Source organism: Cylas formicarius, unplaced genomic scaffold, assembly GCF_029955315.1.
Source record: "Cylas formicarius isolate icCylForm1 unplaced genomic scaffold, icCylForm1.1 PGA_scaffold_5__7_contigs__length_24384050, whole genome shotgun sequence".
Taxonomy (NCBI): domain Eukaryota; kingdom Metazoa; phylum Arthropoda; class Insecta; order Coleoptera; family Brentidae; genus Cylas; species Cylas formicarius.
Genome location: NW_026844341.1, coordinates 15,191,289 through 15,203,654, shown reverse-complemented (window position 1 = coordinate 15,203,654; position 12,366 = coordinate 15,191,289). Strand labels below are relative to the sequence as shown.

At 35.7% G+C, this 12,366-nt stretch overlaps 2 protein-coding genes across 2 annotated transcripts in view; one reads left to right on the top strand and one right to left on the bottom strand.

The window, feature by feature from the left end:
* LOC132702234 (leucine zipper putative tumor suppressor 2 homolog) overlaps positions 1 to 12,366 on the top strand; it is a 134,604-nt gene that overhangs the window by 64,540 nt on the left and 57,698 nt on the right. The window lies entirely within an intron of this gene.
* Positions 718 to 12,366, bottom strand: part of LOC132702233 (ionotropic receptor 25a) — a 102,788-nt gene continuing 91,139 nt past the window's right edge. Inside the window, exon 14 of the mRNA XM_060670745.1 lies at positions 718 to 932. Coding sequence (XP_060526728.1) covers positions 782 to 932 — 151 coding nt within the window. The 3' untranslated portion in view covers positions 718 to 781. The remainder of the gene's footprint in view (positions 933 to 12,366) is intronic.

Here is a 12,366-nt window from a genome sequence, read left to right as displayed (position 1 = left end):
CCGTATTATATCTTTATCACTTTCATCTACACTCGAGAAAATGTCAGTATCGCTTATATCGGATTATTCACAATTTTCCATACAGTTGATGTTGGAATTTTCGTCAATGTGGCTGTTTCTTCTAAAGATGCTTGCTTGCTGGCACCACGTTCAATGTGAGTTAAATGAATATTGTTTATAACTTCCTTTGTCTCAATAGAATAGTGTTTTCTACATTTGGGCGGAAGGATCTCCTGAGATACACTAGACTCGCACATATTTTGCATAATTCGCACACGATTCAACACACGCTGTATTACACACGAAATAAGAATGATCACTAATAAACTTAAACTAAGTAGTACACCAAACCAAAGAATATTAAACACAGGTAGGTATAAAACTATTTTCTATTACAGATCACAATTTTACCTGAATTTAAATTCCGAAACTTTACGTAATAATCTTGTTGCATTGTATGTTAATGTTAATCCCATTCAAAAGCACTTGGTCACTTCCTTATATCTATGAACAGACCATACCTATTTGACTATCACTTTCAGTGTGTAAAGGAGTAAACTTGATTTTTTTGTAATTGTCTTTAACTTCTCTTTTGCATTCGTAAGGCGAAATTTTGTGATATGTAATCAAGGTGTTTTTAAAGTAGAATACTCGTTTGAACACTTGGGATTTGTTAAAATGTAAAATACAAAATATAAAACTATCGAGCTTTTAGACTAACGGAAAAAGAAATGTCTGCAGAGTGTTAAATGCCAACTGCCCTCTCTTTCCTCTTGAGTCCTTAGCGCGCCCGACGTAACTCGACACCCACTTGATAAAACCTCCATATCGCTTTTTTTTTTCCCAGGTCGATTTCGTCGAGTCTTACGAATATTGTCGATAACATTCGGCCCTTCCTGACCCATAGAGTGTCCTCACTCTGCGTGTGTGATCTAAAAGGAGAAAAAGCCATCTAAGCCAACGAAATATATGTTTTTTTTTTTCAAAAATCATTTCACAATCAACAGCAAATCTGGATACAGGTTCTCCGGCAAAATTATACGACCTAGAGCAATTTACCTCATGGAAAATAGAAATGTCATAAAAACCAAAAAAACAATATTATGGAAAATCGCAAAATAGGGGACAAAACAAAGTTTTTAATTGTGGGCCCACGCTATTTAAAGTCTTGGAACGCAGTACCATCTGAAATAATACCAGGTTTTGTTTTCACCTTATTTCAGTATCCAGGCCAGTCCATTCCTCATCTAGCTACTGGAAATATGAGATTTCCAGGACGCAGTACCATCTGAAATAATGCCAGGCCAGCCCATCCCCTCATATTCCCAGTTACTTAACCTAAGCTCACCTTAAGTAACCTTTCATACTAAAATTGTATCCATGGCTTCATATTATCGATGCCAGCCACGGTGTCCTTGATCGTGTCATCCCAGGAATGTCTGTAACCTCATATCGGTCACACCCCAGTACTTTCGAAACCCTGAAAGGACCTCGCCACTTTGGCATCAACTTCTGATTGGCCCCCGTTGCTGGACTAGACGTGATTTTCAATAAAACGAAGTCTCCCTGTTGAAACCTCTTTGGTGCGCACCGCTTCGAATCAAACTGCTCCTTTTGGCGAGCCTGATATTTGGGATAATTATCTCGCACTTTTTGACGTAACTTTGACACATCTATATCGTCCTTAACTAGCGGAGGGTACAATGCAACTTGCCCAGAGACACGATACCCGAGTCAAACTTCACTCGGAGCCGCCCCTAGTGTTTTATTTACTGTTCGGTACATTGTCATCCCAGCTGTCATCTTCTAAGTTCGCAGCCATGGTCGATAGAGAATCCAAAATTGTACAATTATACCGCTTGACTTGTCCGTTTCTTCGAGGAAGACCCACCGCATTTAGGTAATGAGCAATTCCGCCTATGTTACAAAACTTTCTAAATCTTTGTGAAGTAAATGACGTTCCTCGGTCGCTAATTATTCTCTTAGGAGACGCAAAGAACTTAATCATGTCCGATAACGATTCCTCCTGCTGATGAGAACTCTGCTCACTCGTAGACACAACTGCCAAAGGCGGAGTGTGGCTCCTGCTTTGGGCGGATGATTGACGTCGTCGGATTGCATACACATCACGATCACCACTTCGCGAACGGCTACGAGCACTACGGGTTAAGGGTTGGTCCCTCCGCCGGTCACTAATTGCGCGATGACGATGCATTGTTTTACTCAGGTGTGAGCAGATACGGAGTTGTTATCCCACTTCTGATGTAATCAAGGTGTTTTTCAAGTAGAATACTCGTTTGAACACTTGGGATTTATCAAAATGTAAAATACAAAATATAAAACTATCGAGTTTTTAGACTAACGGAAAAAGAAATGTCTGCAGAGAGTGTTAAATGCCAACTGCCCTCTCTTTCCTCTTGGGTCCTTAGCGCGCCCGACGTAACTGGACACCCACTTAATAAAACCTCCATATCGGGTTTTTTTTCCAGGTCGAGTCTTACGAATATTGTCGATAACAGATACTTTCTGTATTATTTTGTTGCGAAAGAAATATTATTATTGTCATTATTATATTAAGATGAAACAATCTCATTCTATTATTGAGTTAAGTTGAGTTCAGCAGTGCCGTATTTTCTTTGTTCCCTTCCCCGTACTCCTTCCTCACAAATGTGACGTAATTCCTATATTACAGCAGAGTTTCCGCGAAACCTACAAGCATCCTGCGTAGTGCGCGCCTTTCTAAAAATAAACATCCTCGCAGGAATTCCCATTACGGCATTATGCAAAACAAACACTAGACATTTCTAGCGTTCTCGTCGACCGCGAGATCCGTTGTCACTCTGCCCCACATCTGTTCGACGTTTCGAACGCAAAGCGAGCGCGCGCGCACCTGCTTGACGTTTCGTTTCTTTCCGGATGGGAATCGCGACGCGCAACATCGTCGCCGGTCGCTAACCGTTAAAAATTATTTATTGTCCAATCAACGCTGACGGGAAACCAATAAACAGCTCCGCTCGCCGCGTGAATTAATGACCGACGCAACACATTCTTTAAGCTACCAGATGAATTCCGTTCTACGGGCGTAACCGAAATCTCATTCCGAAGCGGAAGCGGGACCCTCGCGTAGACAGTGAACAAAAGCACCACTCAAATTTGGGTCAACTTCTTACTAACTTTACTTTGTATATACGAGGTGTGTTCAAAAGGTAAATTGACTTTTAAATTCTCTCAAAAAGTATTTATTTATTCATCAAAATTAATATTGTCCCCCCTATATATAATACAGTTGTGCCAACGTTCTTTCCAATCCTCGAAACACTTCTGGTAAGCACTTTCTGGTACACCCTTGAGTTCTTCCAGTGATTTTTTATTATCTCCTCAATCGTTCCAAGCCTCCTTCCTTTCAGGGGGCCATATCCGGTAAATGTGGTGGCTAAGGCATGATTGTGGTTTTGTTTTTAGCCAAAGAGTTATACACAAGCAACGATGAGTGAGCAAGTGCATTATTGTGATCCATTTCCTTCGTATCGCTTAAACTTGAAGTGCTTTTTTCGGTCTTCGTGATTCTGGGTTCTTCCATTGGGTCGAATGGGCTTTGGTTTCGACGTCATAACCATATACCCAGAATTCGTCACCAGTTATGGCCTTATTGAAAATTTCAGGATTATCATTGACGTCATTTAATAGCTCAGCTCTTGAGCTATGCTCCTTCGATAGTCCTTTTGTTGAAAAGTTTGCCGAAAGCTTCAGAAAAAATTGCATGGCACGGCTCATCAGTTATTGACGCGCTGGAGCGTTCAGAGCGAGGTTCGTCATCGGTGTTTTGTCGGCCATCTTGAAACAGCTCTTGGAACGCTCATAATTTTTTTTTGCTCAAAGTATTTTCACCATATGCCATTGTCAACATGGCAAGTGTTTTGCACAAAATTTTATGCAAATTCATTGTTTCATTTTTTTTTACAGGCAATCGCCGAGTACATAAAACACGTCTAACTTTTCTGTCCCACAAAAAAAAAAGTTAACTCGCAAACTTTCTGAAACTGTGAACATATGTTAGGGACCTGTGTACCAATTACAAAAGTCACCTTACTTTTTGAACACACCATGTACTGTACTGCTGTTGATACATGTAACGTGCGTCTCTGCACATAACAGTTTCTCGGCATCTGAAGGTGCCAGATGAATTTCTGGTAGAATGCCAGAACACAGACCCTACTCTACTGCCAAACAACCAAAGGATGAATATTCGGACGAACACCAGTACACATACTTCCAGCCGTGAAGGATTACACACAAACATGGACATATGGACATATGACTGAGCTACAAGTATTTTTTATTTATTTATCTTTCATTTTCTTGAATTAGTTGGTCAAAATGTTTACCCAGTTGCTGTATACAAACTTTTCAGTCTTCTCCATAAAAAGTAATCTAAGGGATTAAGATCAGGTGACCTGGCTGGCCAAGGAACTGCGGAACCTCTTCCAATCTACCGGTTTGTATAATTTTGATTTAGAAACGTCATCCAGTAATATTGGAAGATCATTTTCAATGAAACCAACCGCGTCTTTCTTCAAGCTTATAATAATAAATAAGTTTATTTGAAGTAACATGAAATGGGAATTAAATTATCGTGAATATAAAACAACTGTTAACACGTAAAGAATTATTTACTTTTATATTATATGTTATATAATCTTTATTCATTTTTATTATATTTATATATGTAATTTATACATTTCTATACATTTGTGAAATTAATATTTCATATATATATTTTGCTTAGTTACACCATTACCCCTTATAACCCATATGTAGGCGGTAATACCAGCATTTTATGACTTTCAATGAGGATATTCACCTCCTCAATTCCATAGTTAAACGTACGCGACACTGGCGCGGCAATTAATTGTTAATTTAAGCGAAAGAAAATTTATTAACAATTACACCTGACATAGTGGGTGGATATGCATTAATTATACCCCTAGATGGCGACGATTGGCAATTATTGTGCAATTAAATAATACAACTCCACACTATTTGATCGCAGCTGCACAGTTCGCGATAAGCTAAGGCGATAACGAAGGAAAATTATCACCCACCGTTGCAGAAACACGTTCCCGTGCTTTTTGGGACTCCCCAGTAACGCTGACATACTTTAATATTATCGAAGTAATTTTTGCTCAATTTGTATTTTAGTATCAAGTGGCAAATCATAAAATTTCGGTAAAAAATATTGTGATGTGCTTTCCAATGGCCGAAAGTAATTTTTTGTTAAAAAAAAAATTCATTTTCTACACAGCCAATAACTACTTGATTTTTTCAAAATTTAAAATAAAATAGAAAAATTGTAGTAATAACAATTGTAGCAAATTTACCCACAAATTTAGTTTTTCAAAAACTTTTTTTGTATTTTTAATGTCAGTTGGTAATTTATTTAAACATCAAATAACTCCGCATGAGAATTAGCAGCATTCTTTTAATCCCCACGTTATGTTTGGCCCAAGTCTTCTAAAGTGTAAAACTAATTCCGTCGAAATTTGAAATCCTAAAAATCAACCGGGGAAATGAATTTTGAAGATTTTGAATTAAATTCTGGGTATATAGAGTTTCACATTAAATAAGCTATCTGTATACATTTTGAAATATCCTCTGATAACTTCAACTCCTCCAACTCTTAGTTTTTCACCGGATCGTATTTTTTTTTATTTCCTTTCTGCCTCAGCCAATGTTATAGAAATCTTATATTATAGTTTCACAAGTCATGCATAGCTTTTAATATACAGTTGTTTTAAAGGAACATAAGTTCTAGTGTAATAAAACAAACTTTTTCATCATTCGTAAAAAAATATTTTTGATTTAACTTATGCTGAAACTGTTTAACCGTGTATTGATGTATCTATCACCACCTTCAACTTAACATATTTTAAGGTTCGCTATCCTACTCTAGCATCTGCATTACAAAAAATATATTCTTTTAACTGTTAGGGAAATCCGGATAATTTGCTAACAAGTATTATCAATATTTTGTCATATTCAGGGCGAAAATGTTAGGTTTGCCTCGCCCGACCTAGCGCACATCCAATTGCTACTGCCATTATGAAAACCTCAGGAAAACTAAAACAATGGAGCATCTGTCTGCCGTTACACGTTTTTTTCCTATTTTAACCCACGCCTGCCATTAACCCGCTTTAAAACGAAACGGTCGCGACTTTCTTGCGTTTTTACGTCCGGAATTGATTAACCTGCACCGCTTTCTGGATATATACAATGTTGCTACCGATGCAGCAACGACGTAAATCATTTAACATTCCCGCGAGTCGAATGCGCACAGGTCCCATTAACCGAAACGTATCGCGTGCACGCGAATTTGCATACGTTCCGGAATATTCGACCGGCACCCGTTTTTTTTTTTCGCTTTCCGCGCGGATAACGCGATCCGACAAATATTTCGGCATTCCGGACGTGCGGTAAGCGATTTGTGAACGCGCCGCTTTTTCTGTCACGCGTGACTCGGTTTCCGTGTAAAAATCCGATTTACCCGCGCGATGTGTCGCCAGAGAGCTCCGAACTACCGAGAGGCGACACTAACAAAGTGAGGGGGCATACTCCAGTCAGAACAGTTATAATACGACCAAAAATATAGTGCATTTATTGCTTTGACACTTTAACCGCAGACCTTCGCAGGACCGTGGTAAAACCCATGACAACAGACGTTTATTCTGCATTAAGAAGGTCTTGCCTGAGATGGACCGTAACGAATATTTGCAGAAACTTGAAATTTTTGATTGAAACGTAAATGTACCGTTTTAAATTTGCGAGGTATTTTCGAATAAGTAGTATTTTAATATTAAGTGATATGTATATCGTTCTTCAGAGTTTAATCTAAGTTGTAATATGTTCGTATATATTACGGAGGTATTGACTGTATTCAGTAGTATTTTGTAGTATTTATGTACCTGATTCTTGAGCTTTGACCCTGACACGCTGTTTTCGCTGGATAGTTCAAAGGGTAAGGGTAAGTACCTGTATTCTATTTATCCTAGAGGTAAGTTTGAAAATAATCGTTTTTGTCATTCGTGCCTGTCGATTAACAACATTCTTCTTCTTGTATTTTTGTGTCTTCTACATAGTTCTTCGATGCTAATTAATCTAAACTACTACTATTAAACTACTAAAACTAAATTAAAATTCTATTTCGTAAGGCGTTTTCAACGTGGACCTTAGTCATCGTGATATAAAGGGTGGGACCTACTAGAAACACGGTCACAAATGCATCAAATATAAGGGGGAAAACAAACATCAATCAGTTTGAAAAACTCCCAACGATTCAACAACAAAAACAACGAAAACCCATAACCCAAAGAGCAAAGAAGGGAACAAAAGCTAGACATCATCGGAAAGAATATGTTCCCTCAAGTCATTCATTCATGCGTATCGATAACAACTCGGAGAATATAAGATGTATCAATTAACTTTTCCTTTCCAAGCCTCACTTATAAGGCTGTCTGTGTGTGTGTAATAGTTCTTCAATTTCAACCTGTAACAAAGTGTTATGAATACTCCATCAGAAATATTATTATTATTTTACTTGAGCAATTGCTGCGGTCCATAAATTCAGTACAGTCAGACTTTAAGGGATTGACGGAACCTATTTTGGCATCATTTTAGGCATCATAGTACAATCTAAATAAAACCACCTCTATCGCATTAAATTGACAATGATAAGTCGAAAGCCTCAAAACGCGATGGCTCGTTTCCAATGCCAACTCATCCATTCTTAAAGGTTATATTTTGAAATAATTTCACAGTCTACTTGGGAACTACCTATCCAATTTTTCTTTCAAGTGTTGCTTCACTAACATCCATAGCTGGTCTTTCCTCAAACGGCAATGGACAACCCAACTTTGATTAGGTATTGGTTCAGCAAGTACACAGTGATACGATGCATTGTCTATTGTTATTAATGAAAGTTCACTAAGAGTGGATAACAACTGTTGACTAAATCACCTCATAAAATAAAAAAAATACATTACAGTTAGTTTTTTCCAAAGCATATTACTACTGAGGAAATGAGAGTTTCCGTGGGTACATAACTAAAACTTTTCTCATTCATAAATTATAAAAAGTCCCAAATTTATGAAACTTAAAACCATCAACAGTCCCTCTACAAGAAAAGCCCAACTCTAAGGTCAGACAAAATGGTTGAAAGAAGAACGAAGACATCAATACAAGAAAAAAGATATGCATTGGATTTGTGATTCTGAATTACCTCATAGACTTAATCCCATAGAATTTGACTTATTAGACAATAGAATCCGAACTGATATATCAACCATTATTCACAAAAACTATCTAAGACAATTTAATAAACCCACTGACAAACAGTCAGTTATTTCAAACTTCCCGAATCATGAATTTTACAATAGATTTATCAATTTGACTAGCACTACATTCTTTGAGAAAGAGTCTGAATTGCTAAAAAAGGGTTTCAACTTTAATTTAAATTACTAAAACACCAATATAGACTTAAATTATTTAGGGGTTGTTTGCGAACTTGTTATTAACGGTCACAACGTAAACAAACGCGTATTACCTAATTGAATAAAGTCTCAACTTAATACTAACTTCAAATTCAAAGGTCTTTCACATATGTCTATGGTAAAATCACTTCAAAATAAGACTTGCCAAAATAATGTAGTGTTTACAAGTGTTCAGATAAAGGAGAGACAGTCATTGCTATCGATTCTCTAGAATATATTACAAAAACCAAACAGTTTTTTAATTCAGATGTATACTAAAGTATAAAATATGATCCCACCGAATTATATCAAAAATAAATCAAAACAGTAATTACAGATTTGTCACTTTTTAATGACAAGGATAAATATCAACTAATAATCATATGCCCTCAACCTCCAAAGTTATAGGTTATATGCTTTAATTAAATTACACAAACAGCATAAGCCAATAAGGTCTGTAGTTTCTTTTGTAACAGCACCAACAGTTAAATTTTCAACAAGATAAATTAAAATTTTAGAATATATTGCTGCCTTTGAACTGCGATATGCCATCAAAAATTCATTCGAACTAATTAACAAGGTTAATGACAAAAATTCCTCCTTAGGAACATTTGATTATCAAAACTTATTTCCTAGCGTTCCATCAATGGACGTAATAAACATAATAGACAATATTCTCACGCAAAGACAAACCCTATCATAAAACAAGACTTGTTAGATACTTTAATAGTTTGTTTAGACCAAAATTATTTTGAATTTAATCAGAACTTAGTCCACTACTTGCAGAAATTCTCCGAGTAAAGGATTTCTCTGGTGGTACATGATGTTTTTCCATGTTTCACTGGAACCTAAAGACTAACTGCAGTCCTTTTTGAATCCTTTTGGTTGTTGCTTCCATCAGGGTACAAGATTCATCTTAGATAAAATATTTATTAATTTATCATGTCGAACTCAATCAAACGCCTTAGAGTGATCGATTACATCATTACATTACAATTTACATATCTAAATTTTTGGATCATGACTTGTATACTTAAAAAAAACTGAGCCATAAATAAAAATTTATTGTCGCTTGTGCTGTGGTGAATGTGGCCGTAGAAGACACCGGCAAACAATCAAAGACAAATGGTAAACATTGGAAATACTTCCAAATAGTCACGTTTATTTACTGTCAGCAGCTTCACTATCGGAAAATAAATTCGCCAATAAGCTGAGAGGGATTTGTTTGCCAAGATTTGTTTGCCAACTGATTAGAAGAAGTTTCTTGTACAGAAACTAGACTTATATGTTGTTATCATGTTTTTATTTATTTTAATGCTAAACATAGTATAGTTATTAGCACATTAACTTAAAACCTTATAAAACTAATAAATCTTTTAAACATAAGTAAAATAATGCTTTATAAGTGACATAAAATTTTGGTTTTTAAATATTTTTGGGTGTTTTATTTGCTTTTATTATACTAGCACCGTATTTAATTGCAATACAAATTGTTACTTATTTTTTGATTGCCGTCGACTTTTTACAACGTATAGGATAATGACAATTACAAATTCTTAGTAGACATCTCCATAAAAATATAAAAAGACAAGCAATTAAGCATTGACAAGTATACAAAAAGAAAATAAATGAATATGTTAAAATATGAAATTATTATTTGCTACCTTAGCCAGACTGTGCGTAGGCAAGATCATATTAAATAATAAATAATAAATTTAGGTTAGGAAATATTGTTTTGTATATGACTTAAATACAGCAATTCTCACTATTCTAATTCTAAGTAATTCTATTTTGCGTTATATTACATAACGTAACATTAGGACTGTCGCCTCTCGTTCGGTTGGAGCTCTCTGGTTTCGTATCGGATCTGCTCTCGTCCTCTCCTGTTTTTATACCACTTTGTAGAAAATTCAGGACGGTCGGACAACAAAAAAAAATATTAGCGGTCAAACGAACGAAGACCGTGGTCAAATATGGCGCGACAGTTTAGATTGGCGACAAATGAAACTTTTTTTTAACATATTCGCAATGAAATTACTTTAATACCGTCTGCGGGAGGGGGGGGGGGCAAAAAGAAGAAGACGAATCACAATTAGTTAACTCGATTTAAGCTTCAACTGCGACCGCCTAACAGAAAAAAAAATAGTCTAGAAATGGGAATTGTTGTCTTTGTCTTGCCCTTTTATTATTAATGTCTAAGTGTTTTCCAATATTAAAAAAAACATTTATTAAAAAATAGCAGCATGTATTTTTTCAGTAGGATTATTTAAAAAAAGCGACTGTCGCACAGTAAACGGCCTATTAGGAGTATCCAGTTATGCAGGATGATAGCCCGAAAATATTTTTAAGTATACAGTGCTGCCGCTTTTATACAAACGTGGCAACATCTTGCTTACTTTAAATGGCACCGCCTATATATCATTTCATTTTTAGATGCTACGCAGAAAATAAAGTAAATTTTGCTGAGGCTTTCCTATGCCTATGCCTTAAATTAATTTTTATGATTTTACATTATATCAACATTGGACAACGTTGACAGATTAAACTTCGTATAACTATATTTCCCAACTATATCGCCTTTTTTGGAAATTCAAGGTAGAAGATTACTTCTTTGTAAACAAGGTCCCAATTTAAAATGTCCCAATTTATTTGATTTTTTTTGGATTATTGTTGATATTATTACAAAAATCAAGAACATTAATTTTTATTTCAAAGACAGTAAGGCATAGGTATAGTATAGCTTGAACATAGATAAATTAATTCCTTCCTTAGAAGTCGAAAATGAGAGAAATACAGGGTGTGCCATTAAAAAAAACCCATCGCCTGTGTTTTTAAAGCTCCTGTTCAAAATCCTATTTTTTGAAACATTTATGTTCTACATAAACTTTTATGCCAGCAAGGAATACTTGACTCCTTCCAAGAACTATCTTTAAAGTTCGGCTGTCTGTTTAATTAAACCACGGAACTATTTCTTCACTGGTCCAAATGGGAAATCTTGGAAATTATGTTTTATTTCGATAACGGTAAAACATAGGCATCTAAAAATTTGAACAAAATCTACTCTATTTTTTGCATAGAAGTTGTTGCCACGTTTATATAGAAACAGCAACACCGTATATTTGAAAAAAGAGATAGAGCACCTCCCATTACATCAGCCGGTGTAATTTGAAGAAAATTCAATGGTTATTATTCCTTTAAAAAGAGGAAAAATAATTTTTTTTATTATTAATATTATTATTAATTATCATTTCCAAGTTTCATTACTACATGTGCACTAACATTGTTGAGCCATTGTTATTAAATTAAATTAGGTATTATTTTTATAAACATTATCATTATATAATCATTTTTACAAAACTTCTGGATTCTTTCTGCGTCGGTGTTTGCTGAGTCGAAATTGTTGACGTTTCGCCAATCATCCTGTTGGCTTCTTCAGAGCTTGACTGAAACTGACTCGCATTTGACTCTGTATATTGTTTTACGGGGGCGGAGCTAAATGAGGGGCATAAACACCGTCTCGGATGACAGATTCCCATATAGGTGACAGGTAGAGACCTGAGTCACGGTTAAGATTATAAGGTTGTTTATAGATTTCTATAGACTCTCGGATTTTTCGTTGGAAGAAGAATTGATTACGTTCAAGAATTTTAGTTTTATCGAATAAAATTTCATGTCCGGTTTCGTGAATGTGTTCGTCAACAGCTGCTGAGTTTATTTCTATTAGTCGTAAAGCTCTTGGGTGTTCTTTGAGCCTAGTTGCTATTTTTCGTGTATTCTTTGCCGCATATGCATGGAATGCTGTAAACTCCTGGCATCTCAAATGGAAATTTTCCTTTGACGGACC